Source organism: Rhinatrema bivittatum, chromosome 15 (assembly GCF_901001135.1).
Source record: "Rhinatrema bivittatum chromosome 15, aRhiBiv1.1, whole genome shotgun sequence".
Taxonomy (NCBI): Eukaryota; Metazoa; Chordata; class Amphibia; order Gymnophiona; family Rhinatrematidae; genus Rhinatrema; species Rhinatrema bivittatum.
Genome location: NC_042629.1, coordinates 2137181 through 2164042, shown reverse-complemented (window position 1 = coordinate 2164042; position 26862 = coordinate 2137181). Strand labels below are relative to the sequence as shown.

The 26862-nt window shown below is 50.4% G+C and overlaps 1 protein-coding gene across 1 annotated transcript in view; it reads right to left on the bottom strand.

The window, feature by feature from the left end:
• Positions 1-22840, bottom strand: part of LTN1 (listerin E3 ubiquitin protein ligase 1) — a 745678-nt gene extending 722838 nt beyond the window's left edge. The window contains exons 1-3 of the mRNA XM_029579179.1: positions 22739-22840; positions 19727-19779; positions 2355-2535 (exon numbers count right to left, since the gene is read on the bottom strand). Of these exons, the coding sequence (XP_029435039.1) occupies positions 2355-2535; positions 19727-19779; positions 22739-22840 (336 nt within the window). The remainder of the gene's footprint in view (positions 1-2354; positions 2536-19726; positions 19780-22738) is intronic.
• Positions 22841-26862: the final 4022 nt, after the last annotated feature.

The following is a 26862-nucleotide window of genomic DNA, read 5'->3' as shown; positions in this document are numbered from 1 at the left end:
TGACTGGCACAGGGGCATATATGGCTCCGCCCACAAGTTTTGCTCTGTCTCCATCTACTGGTGCGGAGTCACAACCCAGGTGTCCTGGACTGATCCTAGGTGTCCTGGACTGATCCTGGTACGTACAGGGAATGGTTCTTCCAATTGCAAAAATATATTATTTAAAACCATATAAAAAACAAGCAGGACCTGATCAAGGTCAAGAGGTTAAACAACCTATGGATAGAATACTTGAAAATTTGAATATTTCACACGTATTAGAGTCTTCTGACACGGAATTGGTACAACCAACAACTCTAATTGTATCATTTGTTTTGGAACCTGACAGAGACTGGGTACTAAGGCTTTTTTTTAAGCATCGTCTTGCTGAATTCTTTAACTTAAAAGTTAGGGTGTACCCAGACGTGTCCAGACAGACACAAAAAAGGAGACAACAATTTTTGTTATTAAGATCAAAGGTTAATCAGATTGGAGGAACATTCTTATTAAGATATCCATGTAAATGTCACGTAAAATATAAAGGTGAATCATGGTTTTTTACTTCTTCTCAGTTATCTTTATTTTTAAGCGATAAATTACCTTTGGTATAAATGTTTGGTAGTCCATCTCCTCCAATTTATGATTTAGGCAACCCTGATATAAATAGTAAACCGCTGTAGTGACTGCTTTAACAATTACTGATTAATAAGATGTTTATGATTGTATTACTAATTTCTAACAATTAGATCAGTATTCATTGAAATATTGTGGATTACTTGAAAAAAGAAGAGGCTTTATAGATTAATGAATATTGGATATTTGATTTGTAAAATTCTTTTTTCTATTTTGAACAAGAGTTTTCTTGTAATATTTGTGTTAAAAAATTGATAAAGAATTAAAATTAAAAAAAAAATGGACAATTTTCTCAGTAGAGGGGAATGGGCAGTGGAGTGCCTCAGGGATCTGTATTGGGACCCATGCTTTTCAAGCAGATTGTGATAAATTGCAGGAAGACCTTGTGAGACTGGAAAATTGGGCATCCAAATGGCAGATGAAATTTAATGTGGATAAGTTCAAGGTGTTGCATATAGGGAAAAATAACCCATGCTATAATTACACAATGTTGGGTTCCATATTAAGAGCTCCACCCAAGAAAGAGATCTAAGTGTCAAAGTGGATACCACATTGAAATCGTCGGTTCAGTGTGCTGTGGCAGGCAAAAAAGCAAAAAAGCAAACAGAATGCTGGGAATTATAAGAAAGGGAATGGTGAATAAAACAGAAAATGTCATAATGCCTCTGTATCGCTCCATGGTGAGACTGCACCTTGAATACTGTGTACAATTCTGGTCGCTGCATCTCAAAAAAGATATAGTTGTGATGGAGAAGGTACAGAGAAGGGCGACCAAAATGATAAGGGGAATGGAACAGGAAAGACTAAAGAGGTTAGGACTTTTCAGCTTGGAGAAGAGACGGCTGAGGGGGGGATATGATAGAGGTATTTAAAATCATAAGAGATCTAGAACGGGTAAATGTGAATCAGTTATTTACTCTTTCGGATAATAGAAGGACTAGGGGGCACTCCATGAAGTTAGCGTGTGGCGTATTCAAAACATCGGAGAAAGTTCTTTTCACTCAACGCACAATTAAACTCTGGAATTTGTTGCCAGGGGATGTGGTTAGTGCAGTTTGTGTAGCTGGGTTTAAAAAAGGGTTGGATAGGTTCTTGGAGGAGAAGTCCATTACCTGCTATTAATTAAGTTGACTTAGAAAATAGCCACTGCTATTACTAGCAACAGTAACATGGGATAGACTTGGTTTTTGGGTATTTGCCAGATTCTTCTGGCTTGACGTGGCCACTGTTGGAGACAGGATGCTGGGCTTGATGGACCCTTGGTCTGACCCAGAATGGCATGTTCTTAATACCCTCACTCCAAGCTAGAGAGAGTCCGCCATACATAGATACTACCATTCAGTCATCTCCCACTTCTCCAGTGGGCAAGGGTTGGCGAAATGTGGGAGGCAAGTTGAAGGGTTCCTGGGAGTGTGGCAGGATTGGCAGTTTCCTAGAAATGTTATCAATAACACTTATCTGCTACCTCTCTGGGAACTGTGACCCCTGGTTTAGGCCAGACTCCAAGGGGACCCCCCCCCCCTTGACTCTCGATGATTTGGCTTGTGCTGTGCCTTGTGTAAAGGGGAACACACTCATTTCTCACCTCAGACAGCAGATTGACTTGAGCCACCTCTAGTTCAGATATTAGGTATCAGATGCAACAATTAAAAGAAACATGGTTACATGCGTCTGGAATATGCACTTGAAGAATAATAGTAATACACTCTAAGACAGAGTCAGTGAATAAGGTTCATACATACCTTTGCTATTTTGTGTCTGCTATACTTCCAGAACTTGCTCTGTGACACAAGATATTTTAATTTCTCCTCCAAGGAACTGCTTTCATTAACAGGTAACATACAGAGCAGCTTTTTTAACGCCAATAACGAAGAGGTCACAACACGGAAGTATTTGGCTTCTCTTTCCTCATCTGGTACAGCCCTCAAATAAAAAACAAAAAATTTAGATTTCTCTAAAATATACTGTACAAACACATAGGCAGTAATGACTGAAATGTCCCTGCTTCAAAATGAAAGGTGCTATGGGGAAAAGGGAGCAAGATTGTGTACAGGGAATGTAGCAACTTTCTAAACCCATCTGTTTTCCTTTCATATCATCTGGATCTACATTAATCTTGTTTTTCACTGATGTAAAGGTACATAAACCACTATTAGTGTAAGAATAGTGGACCCTGGTACTTTGGCATGGTTGTTGCAGCCTAGCAGGCAAACCTACTAGGTTCACACTGATAGCTGATCTGGGACTACACCTATACAAGTCCTCTTCGTCTCAAGTTGAGCCTTTGGGTTACAGGGGCCGGCAGGATTTAGGAGAGGGCTCCCACAGTGTAAGAGAGTCCAGGACTGGGCCAAGGTCAGGACAAGTGTTGTAAAGAGAATATCCAGTAACAAAGAGGAAAATGTGGTTCTTACCTGATCATTTTCGTTCCTGTAGTACCATGGATGGGTCCAGACTCCTGGGTTTATTCATCCATGCCAGCAGGTGGAGACAGAGAAAGTAAAACTGACACTGCTTTATATACACTGATGACACCTACAGTTCCTCAGTACTGATCTGTATCCAAACTAAATGCAAAAAACACCGTAAAAAAACATTTCAATATAAACTTCTGATGTCTAATTTACAAGAGTTAAGTGGACGACTCTCCACCCTCCTCAATACTTGGGTGGGTTCTGGACTGATCCGTGGTACTACAGGAATGAAAATTATCAGGTAAGAACCAAATGTTCTTTTCCCTGAACGTACCCGGATCAGTCCAGACTCCTGGGATGTACCAAAGCTTCCTAAACAGAGTGGGACCTGGAAACATATAGAAACATAGAAATGACGGCAGAAGAAGACCAAACAGCCCATCCAGTCTGCCCAGCAAGCTTTCCCACTTTTTTTTTCTCTCATACTTATCTGTAACTCTTGGCCCTTAGTAACCTTTTGGTTCTATTTCCCTTCCACCCCCGCCATTAATGTAGAGAGCAGTGCTGGAACTGCATCTAAGTGAAATATCTAGCTTAATTAGTTAGGGGTAGTAACCACCGCAATAAGCAAGCTACACCCATGCTTATTTGTTTACCCAGACTATGTAATTCAGTCCTTTTTGGTTGTTGTCTGTATATAGATCTACTTTTCTTCATTCCCCCCTGCCTTTGAAGCAGAGAGCTATGCTGGATATGCATGAAGTATCAGTCTTTCTCCCCTGCTGTTGGAAAGTCCCGCTCATAACATGCTTTCGCCAAAAGACCAAGACTCCCGATCCGTCACATCCAGCTGATAATGTCTTGTAAAAGTATGCAAGACTTCCAAGTTGCCGCTCTACAAATCTCTTGTGTTGACACAAAGTGAGCCTCTGCCCAAGAGGTTGCCTGAGATAGAGTGTAATGGGCCCTCAAGACTTCCGGAACTGGCTTACCCTTGAGAATGTAAGCAGAGCCAATAGCCTCCTTAAGCCATCTGGCAATGGTAGTTTTGGAAGCCTGAGACCCCCTTCTTCGGACCACTCCACAAAATGAAAAGATGATCAGACAGTCTAAAACCATTTGTGACTTTAAGATAGCGAAGTAACGCTCTATGGACGTCCAGTAGCCTAAGCTTACAAGCATTAGACTCAGAAGCTGCCAAATCCAGAAAGGCCGGTAACTCAATAGACTGATTAACATGGAAGGTGGACACCACTTTCGAGAGAAAGGATGGCACCATTCGCAAAGATACACCCACGTCAGATATTTTAAGAAAAGGGTCTTGACATGACAGAGCTTGAAATTCCAAAATTCTCCTCACAGAGCAAATGGCTAAGAAAACAACCTTTAGAGTCAAATCTTTAAGAGTCACTCTGTGGATAGGTTCAAACGGAGCCTCACACAAACCCCGAAGGACCAGATTGAGGTTCCAAGGAGGACAAACTCTCCTCATCGGTGGGTCGACCTAAGCTCGACCCAACTGATCCCGCCAATTACCGCCCCATCTCCAAACTCCCATTTATTGCAAAAATCCTAGAAAAAACTATCAACTGCCAACTCAGCGATTACCTGGATGATCACCAAATCCTTTCTCCATCCAATTATGGCTTTCGTAAGTTACAAAGCACAGAAACCCTCCTTCTATCACTTTCTGATTACATTATCAAGAGTCTAGATAAAGGGCAATCCCATCTGCTAGCAATATTAGATATATCAGCTGCGTTTGATACAGTTAGTCATCAAATACTACTCCAGCGACTTTGCGAGATTGGAATAACTGGCCTTGCATACAATTGGTTTAGTACGTACCTATGCAACCGTAATTATAAAGTCAAAATTGGCAATCACGAATCAAAAGAAATTCCCCTTACGCAGGGAGTCCCCCAAGGCTCTTCACTTTCATCTACTCTATTTAATATTTACCTTTTACCCCTCTGCCATCTCCTCACCAACCTTAAGATTCCACACTATTTGTACGCCGATGATGTACAAATCCTCATTCCTATAACTGACTCTATACCGAAAGCTCTTGAAATCTGGGATGCCACTCTTACCTCTATTAACAGCCTTTTAAGTAGCATCCAACTTGCCCTTAATACCACAAAAACGGAACTCATGATTATATCGCCTCCCACACCCTTACTCACCACAACACTTACAACCAATTCTCTCACCAAGTCCGGGATTTAGGAGTCATACTAGATGACCAAATGACACTCAAAATATGTATTAACACAATACTCAAAGAATGCTACTTCAAGATCCACACACACAAAAAACAAACCTGTACTCCACTTTTCCGACTTCTGCACTGTCTTACAGGCAATGGTCTTTTCAAAAATTGACTATTGTAATGCACTTTTACTAGGCCTTCCTAAAAACTCTATCCACCCTCTACAGATCCTGCAGAATACTGCCGCCCGTATACTCACTAACACTACCTCAAAGGATCATATTACCCCTATTCTAAAGGGATTACACTGGCTCCCCATTCAATATCGCATTCAATACAAGACACTATCCCTCATCCACAAAGCCCTCCACAATCCTGAAATGAATTGGCTCTCTAACTCTTTACAACTGCATACATCTAACAGACCAACTAGAAATCCATACCTAGCCACATTGCAAACCCCTTCTCCCAAACTATTCAACTATGCATCTACCAAAGCCCGTGCCCTTTCCTTAGCTGGCCCCACGTTATGGAATTCCATGCCTACTGAACTACGTCTTGAATTATCTCCCAAGATATTCAAACAAAAACTCAAGACATGGCTATTCACCCAAACCTACACATGATTCCTGCACGCTCTACCACTTTCTACCTCCCCCCCCCTCATAATAAATATATTCTTATATTATGCCACTCTCTCACGTTCACCTTTGCTACTCTTGCTCCCCATATAACCCTTATGTAATCTCTACACTCCCTTAACTATGCTTTTCTCTCCATTCATAATATATTCGCTACACCTCCCTACTCGTGTTTTTCTTTTCGCCCATATGTTTTCTCCAAATTTCAACGCCTTTCTTTGCCCGTCTCTCCCAAATTATATAGTTTTCCCTCCCTGTCTCCCCACCTTTTTCCGCCAATCTATGCTTTATATGTTACCTCATAAATATGTTTTAAGTTATAGCTCTCTTTTTATTAGTTGCATTTTATAAGATTTAAACTATTATTCTTTTCCCACCCAGCCTCCCCACTTTTTTCCGCTAATCTTCGCATTTATATGTTACCTTATTAATATGTTTTAAGTTATAGCTCTGTTTTAATAGCTGCTTTATATAAGATTTATTTTGTATTAGTTGCTTTGTATAAGATTTAAACTATTATTCTTGTTTCATGTATAACGCTCCGGCGTATATTTTCGTTCTCTGTACACCGACGCGATATCTCTGATGAGCGGTGATATATAAAAACCAATAAATAAATAAATGTAAATTCTTGACTCCTCAAATAAACCTGATCACATCAGGATGAGAGGACAAGCAGTACCCATCCAGCTTTCCCCTCAAACAAGCCAAAGCTGCCATGTGAACTCTAAGAGAGTTGAAAGCGAGGCCCTTGACCAGGCCGTCCTGAAGGAAAGACATGTGACACTGAAGCTCACAATGCCTGTACCCCCATAGCCACACACCAGGACTCGAAGACTTTCCAGACCCGGAAGTAAGACAACGAGGTGGACTTCCGTCTAGACTGGAGGATGGTAGTAACTACCGGTTCCGGGTACCCTCTCGACCTCAAACACCTCCTCTCAAAAGCCAAGCCACTAGACAAAAGCAATCTTCCTGGTCAGAAAATACAGGGCCCTGTCACAGGAGGCGAGGGAGATGACTGAGTCATAATGGGTCTTCGACCATGAGGTTTATCAGATCGGAGAACCATGGGCAGCGCAGCCACTCCAGGGCTACTAGCACCACTTCTCCTAGATGTCTATCCGCTGCAAGACCTTTCCCACCAGCAGCCAAGAAGGGAAAACATATAGAAGAACTCCCCGCGGCCAAGGAAGGACCAGAGCATCTACGCCCTCTGCTCCGAATTCTCTTCGTCTGCTGAAAAAACGAGGAGCTTTCGCATTGTGGTGTGTCATCATGAGATCGACCTGAGGGTAGCCCCATTTCGTGCAAATGAGCTGCAACACTGACAAAGGAAAATTAGTTTCTTACCTGATAATTTTCGTTCCTGTAGTACCAAGGATCAGTCCAGGACACCTGGGTTGTGACTCCGCACCAGTAGATGGAGACAGACTAAAACTTGTGGGCGGAGCCATATATGCCCCTGTGCCAGTCACAGCCCCTCAGTCTTACGGAATGTCAAAGTAGAACACAACCAGAGAAGTAAACAAACTAGATACCGCTAACTAACGGGGAAAGAAACACCCCCTTCTGGAAACGGACTCTCCAACCGAGAGAGCGAACAAGCGGAACAGAGCAAATCAAAACACAGAGCGGACTCTCCATTACTTCAGCGCAGCACCGCGGGCGGGATCCTGGACTGATCCTTGGTACTACAGGAACGAAAATTATCAGGTAAGAAACTAATTTTCCTTTCCCTGTACGTACCAGGATCAGTCCAGGACACCTGGGATGTACCAGAGCAACCTACTGAGGGTGGGAAGCAGAGAGTCCCGCTCGGAGTACCCTCTCTCCAAAACCCCCGGAATCGGTAGCCCGGACATCCAGCCGGTAATGCCGGACAAAAGTATGCAACGACTTCCAGGTGGCCGCCCTACAAATCTCTTGAGGCGACACCTGAGAAGCTTCCGCCCAAGACGCTGCTTGGGATCGAGTCGAGTGAGCCCGCAGCCCCACGGGAAGAGGTTTTCCCTGCACCAAGTACGCCGAACCAATGGCCTCTTTGAGCCAACGAGCGATAGTTGTGCGGGACGCTGCAGCTCCTTTCTTTGGTCCAGAGAACAGGACAAACAGATGATCTGTGACCCGAAACGGATTAGTGACCTCCAGATATCGGAGAAGGGATCTCCGCACGTCAAGCTTCCGTAACTCCCTCTCTTCGGTAGCAGAGGAGTCTCCGCATGCAAAAGCGGGCAACTCCACCGATTGATTCACGTGAAACGACGAGACCACTTTCGGAAGAAAGGAAGGAACCGTCCGTAAGGAAACCCCCGAATCGGAGATACGCAAGAAAGGTTCCCTACAGGACAGGGCCTGCAACTCGGAAACACGCCGTGCCGAGGCAATCGCCACCAAGAATGCCGTTTTTAAAGTGAGATCCTTAAGAGTTGCGCGCTTCAAGGGCTCAAACGGCGCCGTGCATAGAGCGGAGAGAACCCAATTGAGGTTCCAAGCCGGACAAGGAAGACGTAACGGGGGGCGAAGGTGCTTAGCCCCCCGAAGAAAACGAGCAATATCCGGGTGTGAAGCGCCAGAGACTTACCTCGCAAACACCCCAGCGCCGCACTTGGACCCGTAGGGAACTGCACGCCAGACCTTTGGCCAGACCCGCCTGGAGGAACGCTAGAACATCAGAGACGGAAGCCGAGATGGGGTCCACCCCTCGCTGCACGCACCAGTCCTCAAAGACCACCCAGACACGGACGTAAGCCAAAGACGTCGACTGCTTCCTGGAACGCAGTAGCGTGGCCCCCACCGCATCTGAATAACCTTTTCTCTTCAGTCGATTCCTCTCAAAAGCCATGCCGCGAGACAGAAGTGATCCGCATCCTCCAAACAGATGGGGCCCTGATGGAGTAGGGCCGCCATTCCTTGGAACCGAAGGGGGGCCGCTACTGCCAGTTGTACGAGGTCTGCGAACCACGGCCGGCGAGGCCACTCCGGTGCCACCAAGATCACGTTGGTCGGATTGCAACTCTATGCGCCGTAGAATCTTGCCGATCATCGGCCACGGGGGAAACACGTAGAGCAGCACATCCGTCGGCCAGGGAAGCACCAACGCATCGACGCCTTCTGCCCCCCGCTCTCGACGTCGACTGTAAAATCGCGGGGCCTTCGCGTTGTGCCACGTGGCCATCAGATCCATGTGGGGCACCCCCCACGTTTCGCAAATGAGAAGAAACGCTTCGTCCCCCAGCTCCCACTCTCCGGGATCCAGACGATGACGGCTGAGATAGTCCGCCTGCACGTTGTCGACTCCCGCAATGTGAGACGCTGCGAGGTTGCTGAGATGTAGCTCCGACCAGGCCATCAAGCGCTGAGCTTCTTCTGCCACCTGGGGGCTCCGGGTCCCCCCCTGCCGGTTGATGTATGCCACGGTGGTCGCATTGTCCGACAACACCGGACTGCCTTTCCCCGCAGCAATGTAGAAAAGCCTGCAGGGCCCGACGGACCGCTCTGGTCCTCTAGGCGATTGATAGACCACTGGGCTTGCGACACTGACCATAGGCCTTGAACTGAGCTCCCTAGGCAGACCGCTCCCCAACCGGAGAGGCTGGCATCCGTGGTCACCACTGTCCAACTGGGCACCAGGAGAGAGACTCCGGCGGAAAGATGACTGGGGTCCAGCCACCAACGCAGGCTGGACCTCGCGTGTCCCGCTAGAGGAAGCGGTAAGTGGAAATCCTCCGAGACCGGCTTCCAGCGGGAAAGCAAGGATGACTGTAAGGGTCGCAGATGAGCGAACGCCCATGGCACCAGCGCCAGCGTGGAAGCCATAGACCCGAGGACCGTAAGGTAGTCGCAGACCCGCGGCTGGCGGAGAGACAACAAGCGTTGTACCTGAGTTTTGCAACTTGACCATCCGTGTCGAGCGACAGAAACACCTTGCCCTGCTTCGTGTCGAAAAGAGCTCCCAGATATTCCAAGGTCTGCGTGGGTGTCAGATGACTCTTGCTGAAGTTGACCACCCATCCCAGGGACTGCAACAGATGGAGGACCCTGGCCACCGCCATCCGACACTGATCTTCGGACTTCGCCCGAATCAACCAATCGTCCAGATACGGATGGACCTGGAGACCTTCTCGGCGCAGTTGCGCCGCCACCACGACCATCACCTTCGTGAAAGTACGAGGGGCCGTTGCGAGCCCAAAAGGGAGCGCCCGAAACTGGTAATGCCGACCCAGAATGCAGAATCTGAGGAAGCGTTGGAACGACGGCTGGATGCCTATGTGAAGATACGCCTCCGTGAGGTTCCAGGGAGGCCAGGAACTCGCCTGGCCGGACCGCGGCGATGACTGACCGGATCGTCTCCATTTTGAAGCGAGGAACGCAAAGGCATCGGTTCACCCCTTTGAGATCCAGAATTGGTCGGGACGTGCCGTCCTTCTTTGGTACGATGAAGTAAATGGAGTAACGGCCTTTGCCTTGTTGGCTGACCGGAACGGGGGAGATAGCTCCCAAGTCCTCTAAGCGGCGGATGGTGTCTAGCACCGCCGTCTTCTTCTCGGGAGCCTTGCAGGGTGACACAAGGAACTTGTCCACTGGAATGCGAGCAAAATCTAACGCGTAGCCGTGTCTTATCACGGTGAGGACCCACTGGTCCGACGTTATTCCGGCCCATCTCTCGTAAAACGACAGCAACCGCGCCCCGACGTTGGGAACGGCGTGCTGAGGCTGCGGCGGGGAGAAGGGCCGACCCCCTTTCATTGTGAAGATTTGGGCGCCGTGATGGCCAGGGTACCCCCTGGTCTACCAAAGCGCCTCCCACGAAAGGACTGCTGCTGCTGCCACTGTGGGGTACGGGAGGAGGAAGACCTGTACGAGTGCCCCGACGACCTTTGAGGTCGCGCCTTCCTGGGCCCACGAAAGCGGGGACCTGGCTGGTAAAGGAAGTCCGTGACCTGGCTCTATCTTCGGGCAACCTGAAAGCCCTATTTTCCCCCAGGGAAGCCATCAAGTCATCTAATTCCTTGCCAAACAGCAATTTACCCTTGAATGGCAGCGCCCCGAGGTGAGCCTTAGAAGAGCCATCCGCCGCCCAGTTGCGTAGCCACAGGAGGCGGCGCGCCGAGACAGCCGACACCATGGATCTAGACGAAGTGCACAGCAGATCGTGGAGTGCATCTGCGCCATATGCTATTACCGCTTCCAACTTATCCGCTTGCGCTGCCTCGTCTGCCGAAAGATCCGCATTGGCTTGAAGGACCTGAGCCCAGCGTAAGCCAGCTCTCAAAGCGAAATTCGTACACATGGCGGCCCGAATTCCTAGCGCTGAAACCTCAAAAATCTTCTTGAGCTGTACTTCCAGCTTCCTGTCCTGAAGGTCCCGAAGGGCTGTCGCACCCGTAACCGGGATAGTAGATCTCTTCGTTACCGCCGAAACCGCCGAATCCACCTTGAGAAACTTGAGAAGGTCCAGCGCATCCTCCGGGAGCGGGTAAAGCTTGTCCATGGCCTTGCTGACCTTCAACCCTAACTCCGGAGTGTCCCATTCCCGGAACATGATGTCCCGTTGAAGAAAAATGGAAACGGAAAAGCAACTGCCGGACCCGTGAGGCCTAACAGGACCGGATCCATGTTCGCTTCCTGACGAACCACCGCCGGAGGGGGGTTTATTCCCAGTTCCTGGATAATGGCTGGAATTAGAGGTGGCAATTCATCCCTACGGAAGAGCCTGACCACTTTGGGATCATCCCCCTCCACTGCCTGTGAGCCTTTTGCTATGCCGGACGTAGCGGAGCCGTCCGCTCCCCCATCGTCGGGTCCCTTCTGGGTTTCCTCAGAGGAATCAGCGTCCGCCTCGGGGGAGGAATCGGTGTCCGCCTCCTGTGGGACGCCACGTGGAGGCCGCTTCCCCCGCAAGGCGCCCTGGGGCCCCTCCGCGACCCCCGAGGGCTTCCTGGACCTCTTCTGCGGTGGAGCTCTGCGAGCCTCACTCCGGCCGCGCTTGCTTTTTTTGTATTCAGGACCTTGCGCAACAAAAGCGCAAGGTCCTCCGAAAGCGAGCTCGAATCAGAGGAAAATCAGCGGGACTCCCCGGGGACCCTGTGTCCCCCGAGGGACCCCCCTCCGACCGCGATCCGCTGCGGGGAAAGCGCGGGAGGCAAGGCCGAAGGCCCTGCCGTTTCCCCGCGCCATTTCGCGGCCCGTGGCCAAAATGGCCGCCACTCCCGCGCTAAGCGGGGAAAAGCTCTTGGGGCTTTTCTCCAGCGCCCCCCCCGCGCGGAGGCGATCGCGCGGGCCGCGAACGAGCCCCCCGAGGCGCCCCAGACGACCCCCTCTCCGCCCGGGATGCAGGCCGCGCACAGACTCTCGCGCGCACGCGCCGAGCCACAGGCCCGGCAGACCGAGCCGCGAGGCATGCCGGCGAAGAGGCGCGAAAACGGGGTAAGAGGAGCGACAAAAAATAAAAAATTCAAACGAACGGCCTCCCCCCGTCGGCGGCGCCCCCACTACGAGCGGCGATGCGAAGCAAGAGAGAGCCGGCACAGAAATAAACACAAACCTTTTTTTTTTTTTTTTTTTTAAGAAAAGCGCCTGTCGCTGTCCACGGTCCTGGAGCCCTAATCCAGCAGGGGTGAGTGAACCGGGCTCCCCGGTTGTCACCCCTGACGCTGCTACTAGGCCAGCTGGGTCCTCGACCCTAGCAGCGGCCTCAACCAGGGGGGGGTGGTCCCCTCAGAACCTCACAACCCCCCTGGGAGGCAGGGCGAAAGGGACCTAAGGACAATTTAGAGAAAAAAAAATATTCCCAAATAGAAATCCGTAGCCTAAAACTGGCCTAACAAATCAAAAAAGGAACCGACCCTGACGGAATACCAGAACCAGGGCAGGCAGGGCTGTGACCGGACCTGCACCATCTACTGGAGACAGAGTAAGACTGAGGGGCTGTGACTGGCACAGGGGCATATATGGCTCCGCCCACAAGTTTTAGTCTGTCTCCATCTACTGGTGCGGAGTCACAACCCAGGTGTCCTGGACTGATCCTGGTACGTACAGGGAACTCCCATTCTCTGGGATCAAATAGCATTAGACTTAGATAATCTGCTTGAACATTTTCGACTCCTGCGAATTGAGACGTCATTATTTGAACCAAGTGCTGTTCCACCCAAAGGATCAGCTCCTGAACTTCCAGAGACACTGCATGGCTCTTGGTGTCTCCTTGTCTGTTGATGTAGGCTACCGCTGTCGCACTGTCCGAAAGAACTCGCACCAAACGCTCCTGAACTAAAGGCTAAAAGGCAAGCAAAGCCAAACACACTGCCCTGGCTTCCAAGCGATTGATAAAACAAGAAGTCTCTACGGCTGACCAGGTGCCCTGAGCCGCTTGACTTTGACAAACTGTCCCCGATCCCGAAAGGCTGGCATCCGTAGTCAGAATCATCCAATCTTGAACTTCCAAGGTGACCCCCTGCATGAGGTTGGGTGTGTGCAGCCACCAAGACAGACTGTCCCTGGTCGAAGGGAAGAGAGGAACAGGCTGGTGATACATCTCCAACAGCGGACTCCACTGAGCCAGAAGAGCCCTCTGAAGGGGAAGAAGATGAGTAAAGGCCCACGGCACCATATCTAATATGGAAGTCATGGAACCAAGGACCTGCAACACATCCCAAGCTCTGGGGACAAGTAACTGTGCCAAGCGCTGATTCTGAGATTGTAGTTTGCGCGCTCTCTCTTCCGTCAGAAAGTTTCTAACTTGGCTTGTGTCGAAAAATGCTTCCAGATACTCCAGAGTTTGAGACGAACTAGGTGGCTCTTGGCCAAATTCACCACCCAGCCTAACAACCGCAAAGTCCAAACGACCACTTGCATTGCTGTACGACAACTGTTCTCCAACTTCACCCCAATGAGCCAATCGTCAATATAAGGATGGACGAGGACTGCCTGCCACCTCAATGCCACCGCTATGACCACCATAACCTTGGTGAAGGCACAAGGCGCCATGGCAAATCCTAACGGGAGCGCTTGAAACTGGAAGTGTTGCCCTAAGACCATAACCCTCAGGAAGCGTTGATGATCTCGGCAAATGGGAATGTGGAGATATGCTTCAGTCAAATCCAGCAATGCCAGGAATTCCTGGGTGCACACCGCCGCTATCACAGACTGCAACGTTTCCATGCGAAAACGGGGAACTTTCAACGCCACGTTCACCCGCTTCAAATCGAGAATGGGGCAAAAGGATCCCTCCTTCGGGACTACAAAGTAAATTGAGTACTGACCCGTTCGGAGTTTGTCTGGAGGCACCAGGACCATGGCCCCAAAGCGCTGCAACTTGTGCAAGTCTCCCGCACCAAGCTGCAGGGGGAGATTAGGAACACGTCATAGACGGGCAACCAAAATGATAAAGGGGATGGAACAGCTCCCCTATGAGGAAAGGCTGAAGAGGTTAGGGCTGTTCAGCTTGGAGAAGAGACGGCTGAGGGGGGATATGATAGAGGTCTTTAAGATCATGAGAGGTCTTGAACGAGTAGATGTGACTCGGTTATTTACACTTTCGAATAACAGAAGGACTAGGGGGCATTCCATGAAGTTAGCAAGTAACACATTTAAGGCTAATCGGAGAAAATTCTTTTTCACTCAACGCACAATAAAGCTCTGGAATTTGTTGCCAGAGGAGGTGGTTAGTGCAGTTAGTGTAGCTGGGTTCAAAAAAGGTTTGGATAAGTTCTTGGAGGAGAAGTTCATTAATGGCTATTAATCAATTTTACTTAGGGAATAGCCACTGCTATTAATTGCATCAGTAGCATGGGTTCTTCCTAGTGTTTGGGTAATTGCCAGGTTCTTGTGGCCTGGTTTTGGCCTCTGTTGGAAACAGGATGCTGGGCTTGATGGACCCTTGGTCTGACCCAGCATGGCAATTTCTTATGTTCTTATGTTCTTAAGCAAATTCTAAAATGTAACCGTTCCTTATCACACTGAGTACCCACTGATCCTGGGTGATTTTGGCCCACTCCTCGTAAAACCAAGCCAGTTGACCTCCTATAAAAGGAACGGCGGAGTGGGCCAGCCTCCCTTCATTGGGCCGATTTGGGACCAGAGGAGCCGACAGTGGTGGGGGCTCTGAAGGGCTGACGTCCTCCTTAATAGGACTGCCCCCAGGACTGACCATGAGATGAAAAAAACCTCTGTGTCACCAACACGCTGCACGGTTGCCAAAACCTGCGACTATCCCAAAAATGCGGCTGTGGGGGAAAGCTCCGTCTGCCCCGCGGCTTCTCCTCCGCTAAGCGAAACACCTTAGATTCTCCTAATTGCTTCACAATCTGATCCAACTCTTCGCCAAATAAGAGTCGACCTTTGAATGTAAAGACGCCAGCTGGGAATTAGATGAAACGTCTGCGGACCAGTTACGGAGCCATAGGAGGCGCCTTGTGGAAACCGCAGCCCCCATAATGCAGGAAGACATCCACACCACATCATACAAGGCATCTGCCACAAAAGCTATGGCTGCTTCCAACCCTGTCTGCCTGAGCACCTTGCGAATCCCCTAACGTTGGATCCTCCTGGGAACGCTGTACCCAGCGTAAGCATGCCCACTGCATGAGGCTGGAACAAATAGCCGCGAGGAGACTCAAAGCCGAGACCTCAAAAATCCTCTTGAGATGGATCTCCAGCTTGCAATCCTGAACTTCCTTCAGAGCTGTTGCCCCCGTAACCGAAATGGTCGTCTTCTTTGTGACGGCAGATACCGCAGAGTCCACCTTAGGGAGTGCAAACAACTCTAGGGCCTGCTCCAGCAAGGTATAAAGCTTGGCCATGGCCCTACCGAATTTCAATCCCACGTACGGGCTATCCCACTCTTGATCCACCAACTTTTTAATGGACTCATGATACGGAAACCCGGAGGGGGGGCGCCACATGCCCTTAAAGACTGGATCCGCACTGTCCTTGCGAGGGTCGTCAGGCGGAGGCTGTAGCCCCAGTTCCTCCAGAACTTGGGGAGAGGTGCCAATTCCTCCCTGTGGAACAACCGTAGGATCTTGGGGTCATCCCCCTCTGCCGCAGGCCCAGGATCAAGATCCTGGGCCTGCGGCAGAGGGGGATGTCCGCCGCGTTCGGGTCTGCCGCCCGATTGCCGGAAAGAATTGCCTCTAGGCCGGAGGCATTTCCCTGCGCGCCGTAGCAGGCAAGCGCAGTACTCTGGTGGTCGCTGTACCTTCTTGCAACCCCGCCCCCCCCCCCCCCCGCCTGCCTTGACCTGAGCCGGACTCTGGCAGCGACCTACAAGGAGCTGAACCGGTCTCCGGGAGCAAAGAAAGGTTTTGGCCACCTCCGTAGGGCACAAAGCCCTCCTGTTGCGCAAAAAAAAAGGTTTTGTGCATAAGCAGCACAAATTCTAGTGAGAATGGAGCCGGGGGCTGCATGCTGTCCGTATCAGCAGGAAGGAGCCCCCCAGGCAGCCTGAAGTCCCCTGTCCCCCAATAGGGCCTGGGTGAACAGGGGAAAGGAATGGAGGAAAATCCCCCTCGGATCCTAAAATCGAGGAAAATCCCCCTCAGATCCCAAAATCGTGGGCCCAACTGCCAGGGGATCCAAATGGCCACAGTTACCGTGCCAGGCAGCTGCATGCGGATTGAGCTGCTCAGAGCTGCAGGAGGAGGAAAGGACACAACATTCCTCCCATTTGGCAGGCGCTGGGAGCCCCGAGGGTCCCATCCCTCCCCCCGAAACGCAGGCTGAGCACAGACCTCGGCGATTTCAGCCGCGCAGGAGTTGCTCCATATGCGCGGCAGGCCGCCCCCCTCACCAATGCGTTGCCAGTGGCCCGAACAAAAAACAAGGGTAAAAAATAAAAAAAAATTGAAGAAAAAAAACCCCGAAACCACACACGGTCGGGGGGGGGGGGGGGGGGGAGCCGACCTACTCCACTGCCTCTGGTTTTTTGGTTGGTTTTTTTTTAATAAAGCTTTACTGCTCTAAAGCAGCCTCATTGAAAGTTCCTGCTCCTAACACTCAGGCCGATTCAGTAAAGTCCACGGGAGAGCGAACGAACGCCCGCTCTCCCGGCGTGCGCACCGGCCCCTCGCCGGTGTGCGCGATGCAGTATTCAAATTAGGTGGCGCGGTAGAAAACGGGGAAAAGGAGGCGCTAGGGGACACTAGCGCGTACCTAGCACCCTCCTTTTTGACAGAAGCGGTGGCTGTCAGCGGGTTTGACAGCCGACGCTCAATTTTGCCGGTGTCGGTTCTCGAGCCCGCTGACAAGCCACGGGCTCGGAAACCGGCAAAATTGAGCGTTCAGTTTTCGGCCCGAATTCCAAATTTTTTTTTTTTTTTTCTTTTTTTACTCTTCGGGGACCTCTGACTTAATATCGCTTATGATATTAAGTCGGAGGGTGCACAGAAAAGCAGTTTTTTACTGCTTTTCTGTGCACTTTCCCGGCGCCGGAAGAAATTAGCAACCTTTGGGTCGGCGCTAATTTCTGAAGTAAAATGTGCGGCTTGACTGCACATTTTACTTTCTGTATCCCGCGCGCATACCTAATAGGGCCATCAACATGCATTTGCATGTTGAGGGCACTATTAGGTGCTGCAGGTTGGACCGCGTTTTCCTCCCCTTACTGAATAAGGGGTAAGGGAAAACGCGCGGTCCAATAGCAGGCCGCACTGTACTGTATCGGCCTGACTGAAAAGAGCTGTCCAGCTCAATTCAGCAAGTTAACTAAAATAGGAGAGGAAAGTGAGGAAAAAAATAAGGAGTCGTGAAAGGGAGTGATCTGGACCACCAGATGTGCACATCACGGTTACCTGTGGAGCGGGCGTACAAAAGGGGTCCCTCATGAGAAACCCGACACCTGGGAGGAGAGGCTCAGAGCAAAAATCAAAAACAGGACCAAAAAATATTGGAATAGACTGCAGGTTTATGCATCAGTCACCAACTGCTGGAGACAGAGAAATACTGAGGAACTGCAGGTGGCATCAGTGTATATAAAGCAGTGTCAGTTTTACTTTCTCTGTCTCCACCTGCTGGCACGGATGAATAAACCCAGGAGTCTGGACTGATCTGGGTATGTACAGGGAACAGAGGCTGAGACAGGCAGTAAGCAAGACATAGGCAGGAGAGCAGTCCAGGTCTGTAGCAGAGGTCAACAGTGAAGTCAGTCTAGAGACAAGGCAGGCTGGACTAGGCAGAATCTGGAACACAGGAGCAACACATACTGCAAACAAGCAGGAAGACCTGTTGCTGTGGCCAGGAAGGGAATGCAGCTGGGCCCTTTATACCCAGCCATGTGATGTCATCAGAGCATGCAGGCCAAGCTGTTTCCCACATGGGGACTAAAAGGGCACTGCGCCTAGGGAAGCCCAAGGAGTGGGAGTGCTGGTGGCATCCTCACTGCTTCAAGGGAAGTCTGTGTCCTGGAGTGTGTGCCCAGGAGTAAGAATGCTGGTGGGTGTCATGGCATCGTTCTCTCTGCTTTGGAGGCAGTCCTGTATCCTGGGGTGAGTGCTACCAGTTGCAGGAAGACCCTGCGATTAGCAGACTTTGCAATTAGACATGTAGGCTTGGAAAAGCCACTGTTTATCTCCCTGGTTATGAGTGTAAACAGGATCGGATCTATTCACTGATGGACTTGTGCCCTGGATTGGCCACTGTCAGCCTAGGAGCTCGGGCTTGATGGATCATAGTCTAACCCAGTATGGCATTTCTTATGTAATTTTTACTCACTATTCCTATTATTGGGTAATGACAGAGTGTCTGTAAAATATCTTGAAAGTTCTAGATTAAAAAATATTAAGATAAAGTGAAATCTTGGCCTCCTACCAGTCTGACTGGTCAGCTTCACTTTAGCAGATCTTCACTGGCTAGCACCTGGTCTATAGCAAGAGCCACTTTCATGCACTGTATTTCTTATTTACATTTTTTTCAAAAACATCTCATCCAAAAGATGCAAGAAACATGAAAACAATCAGCTGTTTGCTGTTCCACCAAGCCCTGCTTTGCCCACATCACAGTGTACAGAGTAACATCAGTACCCAAATCCGACATTGGAAGAAAAAGCTCCCAAAGGTAGAGCCCCAGTGCAACTTCAAGGAGAAGTAGATCCTCCACTCTTTGCACCCCACATCCCAATCTAGTCTTGGGAAGACAGATCTGCTTCTGCTGAGATAGTATCTAGGGGACTGAGTTAAATGCGGCCTGAATAAAGAACATCAGCTGCTTTCTGAAAGAGAAGTCCAAGGTGATACTACAGGTTAAGGATGAGTTTCCCTGTACAAATCAACAAGGGAGATTACCTAGCAGAGTAACAAATGCACAGGGCTGACTGGAAAGCTCTTAAGAACATAAGAAAATGCCATACTGGGTCAGACCAAGGGTCCATCAAGCCCAGCACCCTGTTTCCAACAGTGGCCAATCCAGGCCTTAAGAACCTGGCAGTTTTTGTGTAACTCAGTATTTACAATTCATAAAAACTGATTCTTATGAATTTACTATTTAATTTCTAATTTTAGCAAGTAAAATGTGGTCTTTCAGACATCAGACCAAGGGTCCATCAAGCCCAGCATCCTGTTTCCAACAGTGGCCAATCCAGGCCATAAGAACCTGAAGTTTTTGTGTAACTCAGTATTTAAAATTCATAAAAACTGATTCTTATGAATTTACTATTTAATTTCTAATTTTAGCAAGTAAAATGTGGTCTTTCAGACATCTGGAAAGCAAAGATGGATTTATCAGATCAAGCTCCAGATCCCCCAGAAAAATATACAGCGATAGCTTTGATACTGTGCTTTGCACTGCTGTTGGGTGGGCCTGACCTATCCTTTTGAATGGCTAAAACAGAAAAGAAATAGCATTAAGAACATTACTGTGGATCACTCAGCGTATCAGGTGTCTCCTTGAGAAGATGATCCTGTAGCACCTGAGTAAAACAAAATAAAAACAAACTTTTACATAATAATATGCTGTGACATTTGCATAGCAACTTAGTACATTTCATAAAGAACTAGAAAACTACAAAGTCTTACCAAATTATTACATTGCAGATTTTTTACATAACCAGTTCAAGTACACATGTACACAAATCCATAAATTGGATTTACTGTATTCTCTGTGGACAAGCAAGATAATATCAATCATGTAAGTGGGTGATGTCATACTAATGCTGTAAAGATTTTTGTAGGTTATGACAAGTATGACAAATTTCATTTTTAAACCACTTTCTCTGTAATATACTTGCTAAAAACACTGCAGATACAAGGGCACTTTTTAACAGCTGGAAGACTCTAATGTCACTTTGGACATGTGGTTGTTTCTCTGTGTTGTTCAGAATTTTTGGTACATTATGTGTTAGATGAACAATGAGGTCCAGTACATTGGCTGAAGAAGCAGAAAACTGCACTTACGTTGTGTCTCTTGTTTTACAGGACAATGACCAAATTGTTCAGACAAGAAAATTATTCCTTACCTGCTAATTTTCGTTCCTGTAGTACCATGGATCAGTCCAGACGGTGGGTTATGTCCCCCGTCCAGCAGATGGAGACAGAACAGACTTCGAGGGACGTCACCAGTATAAGCCAGTGCTCCCTCTGCTGGAGCTCAGTATCACGTATAGCAAAGCCCAAAGGACCCGAAAGGGTTTGAATCAAGTTACTCAACATATCTGAAAACAGGCACTAACTATAGATAATAATGAACCGCCAACGAGCGGTAAGGCACCCAACTTATAGGGGGCTGTGAAACAGAAACAAGAAACGAAAACTGCAGGAAACAGAAGATATCGACAGTAATCAGACCCGAGCAGAAGCAAAAGATCCCAAAGTGGTGGGCGTCTGGACTGATCCTTGGTACTACAGGAACGAAAATTAGCAGGTAAGGAATAATTTTCTTTTCCCTGTACGTACCAGGATCAGTCCAGACGGTGGGATGTACCAAAGCTTCCCTAAACCGGGTGGGCCCCTGAAAGCCCTGCTCGGAGAACCTGGCCGCCAAAATGTCCCATGGATGACGACGCCAGGTGTAGTCGATAATGCCGTGAAAAAGTATGCAGAGACTTCCACGTCGCTGCCCGGCAGATCTCCTGTGAGGAAACGGAGCGAGTTTCCGCCCATGACGCAGCTTGTGAGCGGGTCGAGCGAGCGAGCTAGGAGGAGCTAGGAGCGAGCGAGCTAGGAGGAGTTCGTCCTGCTCCAATGTAGGATGCTGAGATAACTTCTTTTAGCCATCGTGCAATTGTTGTCTTCGAGGCATGGCACCCCTTCTTCGGACCCGACCAGAGAACGAAGAGATGATCGGAGAGCCGGAAGTCATTGGTCACCTCCAGATAGTGACGCAATGTGCGTTTGACATCCAAAAGACGAAGAGACCGGGGCTCGCTGGGTCCAAAGGACGGAAGAAGTTCCACCGTCTGATTCAAGTGAAAAGACGAGACTACCTTCGGGAGAAAAGAAGGTACGGTGCGCAGGGAGACTCCGGAATCTGTGAATCTGAGATAAGGCTCCCTGCAGGACAACGCTTGTAGCTCCGAGATACGACGCGCTGAGCATATGGCAACAAGGAAGACCGCCTTGAGAGACAGATCGTTGAGGGTCGCTCCACGTATCGGCTCGAAAGGCGCCCCTGACAAAGCCCGAAGCACAAGGTTGAGACTCCAGGAGGGACAAGGATCCCGCACTGGAGGACGTATGTGCTTGACCCCCTTGAGGAAGCGGGTAACGTCCGGTTGTAGGAGAAGAGAGCCATTCGCTCGTGCGAAAGAATTCAGGGCCACCACCTGGACTCATAGAGAATTGTAGGCGAGTCCCTTATCCAGACCATCTTGAAGAAACTGCAGAATCGACGGAACCGACGCCTCCGTGGGTCGGATCCCCCTGGAAGAGCACCAGACATCGAAAGTTCTCCAAACTCGTACGTAAGCAACAGAAGTAGAAGATTTTGGGCCCGCAGCATAATAGAAACTACCGCCTCAGGGTAGCCCCTGCATCGAAGGAGGCGCCGTTCAAAAGCCATGCCGCAAGACAAAAGAGTTCGGCCTGGTCGAAATATACCGGACCCTGGTGCAGCAGACGAGGAAGATGACCTAGACGAAGCGGGCCGTCCACCGCCAACTGGAGGAGGTCCGCAAACCAAGGCCTGCGCGGCCACTCCGGAGCGACGAGGATCACAGGACCTTGATGATTTTCTATCCTGCGGAGCGTCTTGCCCACCAAGGGCCACGGAGGAAAGACGTAGAGCAGCCGATGAGCCGGCCATGGGAGGGCTAGGGCATCCACCCCCTCTGCGCCGTGTTCCCTCCGGCGACTGAAGAAACGTGGTGCCTTGGCGTTGTTGGCCGTAGCCATCAGATCGAAGTGAGGTGTGCCCCACCGTTGAATCAATAACCGCATCGCCTCGTCGGAGAGCGCCCATTCGCCGGGATCCAGTTGTTGACGACTGAGGAAGTCCGCCTGGACATTGTCCACCCCGGCGATGTGAGAAGCTGCGATCCTGACGAGATGCCTTTCCGCCCATTCCATTAGGAGGGTCAACTCGAGGGAGACATGTTTGCTTCTTGTGCCCCCTTGTCGATTGATATAGGCCACCGTGGTGGCGTTGTTGGAGAGGATCCGTACTTCTCTGTTCTGTACCAGGGGGAGGAACCGTTGTAGCGCCAGACGCACCGCCCTGGTTTCCAGACGGTTGATCGGCCACGTCGCCTCCGTTGGGGACCACGTCCCCTGCGTTGCGCTTCGGTCGCAGACGGCGCCCCAGCCCATGAGGCTGGCATCGGTGGTGACTACCACCCAATTGGGAACCTCGAGGGAGACTCCCTGAGCCAGATTTGCCGGAACCAGCCACCAGTCCAGACTGTCCCTGGCGACTGGGGGGAGAGGAAGGATCACCTGATAATCCTGAGACACTGGTTTCCACCTGGAGAGAAGAGACGCCTGCAGAGGGCGCAGATGCGCAAAGGTCCAGGGCACCATATCGATGGCTGACGCCATCACTCCCAGTAACTGTAGATAATTCCAGGAGGTGGGTTCCAGCAAAGCTGAAAAACGACAGACATGCTCCCGCAACGATTGAGCCTTGTCTGGGCGCAAGAACACCTTGCCCTGCAGCGTGTCGAAGCTGGCACCCAGGAAGTCCAGGCGCTGAGAAGGAACCAGAGAACTTTTGGAGAAGTTCACGACCCATCCCAGGGATTGCAGAACCTGGACCACCCTGGCTACCGATTCCTGTCCGTGGGCGAAGGACTTCGCTCGAATCAGCCAATCGTCCAGATAGGGATGGACTAATATTCCATCCCTGCTTAGGGCCGCTGCCACGACAACCATGATCTTGGTGAAGGTGCGAGGTGCTGTCGCCAAGCCGAATGGAAGGGCCGTGAATTGGAAGTGTTGACCCAGAACCTTGAAGCGGAGAAACGACGATGCGCCAGCAGGATGGGAATGTGCAAGTAGGCCTCCGTCAGATCCTAAGGAGGCCAGAAATTCCCCCCCGGTGAAACCGCCGCAATCACAGGATCGCAGTGTCTCCATGCGGAACCGGCTGACTCGCAGAAGACTTGTTGACTTCCTTCAGATCGAGAATGGGCCTGGAAGGAACCGTCCTTCTTTGGCACGACGAAGTAGATGGAATAATGCCCCGAGCCCACCTCGCCGAAGGGGACGGGGGCAATGGCTCCTATGCTCTGTAGCCGATCCAGAGTTTGCTGTATCGCCGCCCTCTTGAGGTCTGAGCCACAGGGGGAGAAGAGAAACCGGTCCCTGGGAGGACGGACAAACTCCAAAGCGTAGCCGTCTCTTATAGTGTCCAGGACCCACTGGTCTGCAGATATCCTTACCCACTCCTCGTAGAAGTCCACCAGGCGACCCCCTATCCTGGGCGTGGAGGAGTGGAGGCATCTGGCATCATTGGGACGACTTGGCGGAGGATTACCCTGTCCGGAGCCGTCACGCGCGGGTCGCGACCCCGAAAGGACCAGGACTGGGGTCTGGAGGAGACAGCGCGAGCCCCTGGCTGCCTGTACGATCTATAGCGCCTCTGCGCTCTGGTTCTGGCCGGGTAGACGCAAATGCCCTGGAGGGTCGATGTCTGTCTTCAGGAACCGATGGACGGCATTCTCCCCTAGAGACTTGATGATCTGGTCCAAGTCATCCCCCAAAAAGGAACTTGCCGCGGAATGGGCAAAGAGCCCAAGCTCGACTTAGAGGAAGCAGTCCGCCGCCCAGTTGCGGAGTCAAAGAAGCCTCCTGGCCGCCACAACCGATACCATGGACCGCGCCTGAACTCGGAAGAGATCATAAAGGGCATCCGCCCCATAAGCTATTGCGGACTCCAAGCGGTCAGCCTGCGCAGCTTCGTCTGGTGGTAACGTTTGCGAAGTAAGCAGTTGTTGGACCCACCGAAGACTGGCCCGCTGAGCCAGCAAGGTACACATAACTGCCCCGCATGCCAAAGCGGAAACTTCAAAGACCTCTTCAGGAAAAACTTCCAACTTGCGGTCCTGGTATCCCGCGGAGCGCATGTGCCGCCCGTGACCGGGATCGTCGTCCTCTTGGTGACCGCCGAGACGGCCGAATCCACCTTGGGAACCTTAATAAGGTCCAAGAAATCTTCCGGCAGTGGGTACAACTTTTCCATGGCCCGAGTAACCTTCAACGAGGCTTCAGGAGTATCCCACTCCCTGGTGAGGAGCTGCAGGAAAGACTCATGGATGGGAAATGCCAGAGGCCTAGGACGAAGAGCGGCGAGTACAGGGTCCCCCTTTCTGGCCGAGGTGGTGACAGCGGGCGCCACCGGGAGCGGCGGATCCGGTGGAGGATCAAGGTCCAGTTCCAAGAGAATCTGCTGGAGCAGATCGTTCAGTTCATCCCTCTGGAAAATACGAAGTGCCAGCGGGTCATCCCCTTCGGAAGGTAGCTCCGACAGCGTAGGGTCCTGAGGATCCGGCGAGGATGGAGAAATCGCCGCCGCAGCTCCCGAGGCCGCCCGAGGACGAGGAAGTGGACCTGGGGCCCCTGACACCGAACCTACCAGGTCGGGGGGCGCACCAGGAGGGGCCACAGAGACCCAAGGAGTCTTGGCCGGTGGGGGGGTGAGGGGGGGGGGACCCCCGGGCACCCCCAACCCCTGCAAGTACGCACTATGCATAAGTCGGATGAATTCTGGGGAAAAACGAGGCAAGCTGGGAGGGGGGGTCCGAGGAGGGAATCTCTGATGACTCTGGAACGGGCAAACCCCCCTCTGGGGATAAATTCGGGGGTGAGACCTCCCGAAAATCCCTCCGCTCTGAAACCACCTCAGCTGCAGCAATGTGCTGTGACAGCAAAGTGGCCGCCGTTCCCGCCAACGGCGGCGAAGTGGCCGGCCCGCGCCGCCCGTGCCGGGTGGAGGGGAGGAAGGAAAAAGACTCTAGCGACTGCGAGGTGCCCTCCCCACCCGGGAGGCACCTCGCGCAGATCCCCTCCCGCAAAATCCGGGACCCCGGCTCGCCGCAGGCCGCGCAACGGGACGGCCGCGGCATGATAAAAATCGCCAGGGAAAGCAGGCAAAAAACCTCGGGGGGGGGGCCAGGAGGCACTGAAAAGGTGCCGCGGGGGGGCCGGAGGGCCTGCGCAACCCGCCAAAAGAATCCCTGCAGCGCCGGAGAAAAAAATTCAGTCGGGCCAAAGAGCGCGAAATAGGCCGCAGAGCCGCGGGATCGACTGCCCCCACGTGGAGGGCCCGGCACCAGCGGCAGCCACGGGGCACCAGCATGCTGCGGGGAAGAAATTACCTGAAAAGGAACAATTTACAAACGAAAAACCCCAACTTACCACACGCGAACGGAGGAAGCAAGCAGAGAAGGCAAAAGCAAGACACGCCTCCAAAGCAAGGGCACTTTTTTTTTTTTCTTTCAAAGAACTTTAACTTTAACTTGATTCAAAGAAATACAAAATACATGACAGGAAAAGAGAAGGAAATAAAGAGAAAACCTAAAACCCTGTCAGTCTGGGGGGGATCGTGGATCCTCCCAACTCTCATCTGCTGGAGTCAGAAAGATACTGAGCTCCAGCAGAGGGAGCACTGGCTTATACTGGTGACGTCCCTCGAAGTCTGTTCTGACTCCATCTGCTGGACGGGGGACATAACCCACCGTCTGGACTGATCCTGGTACGTACAGGGAATAAGGGGATGCAGAAGAGATGCCCATGGAGAAAGCAAAGTTCACCTATAATAAGTATTCTCCAAGGAAAGAAGGATAAATCAGCCACACAGTCTCGCCCACTTCCCCATAGTGTTGGAGAATAGATTATAAAGAGTGAGGCGAGACAGGTGAGATGGGCAACAGCACAGGAAGGCCTGCATGTGCTCACAAAAGCTAAAGCTTTCCCATCCTGGTGCCATTCAGATGAGGTTACCCACTCGTGAGGTTGATTTATTCTTCTGTCTAATGAAAATACCCGTTCAAGTAAGCAACTCTTCTGTTTCACATGTTATTGTAAAGTATCTTGGGATGCAGTGGTATGAAAAATATACTATACAAAATAATTAAGAAATTACAGAAGTTTGTCAGCATCAGCTTGCTCTTTAAAATTCTGATGCTCTTTCTTAGAAACCTCTGCACTGTCATGTCAGTTTTTACACAGTCCGGTAAAGAACAAACTTGAAAAATATTTGCTTTTCACTCTGCTCTATTTTATGAATATGGTTATTTTGAATTTTGTTCAATGCCTTCCATTTCCTATTAAGTGCATATGTTGAATCTCTTTCAGCATGTACTGTCACTGCCTTCTGAACATTATGGAGCACAGAACAGTTCCCAGTTTGCTCTGTCAGGCTAAATATTTCAGAATCTTCATGAGAGAATCTCTGATGAAGAGCAGCCCCTTCTCTTGCTATCACTCTCGTATGAACACAGAAAATGAAATTGCGAATACTGCAGACCCAAGTACTCACACATGATCTCTTTGTCCAACACATTCCTTTGCACTTGCAGAATATTTTTCAGATTTGTAATGATGTAAAAGTGAGGAGGTTT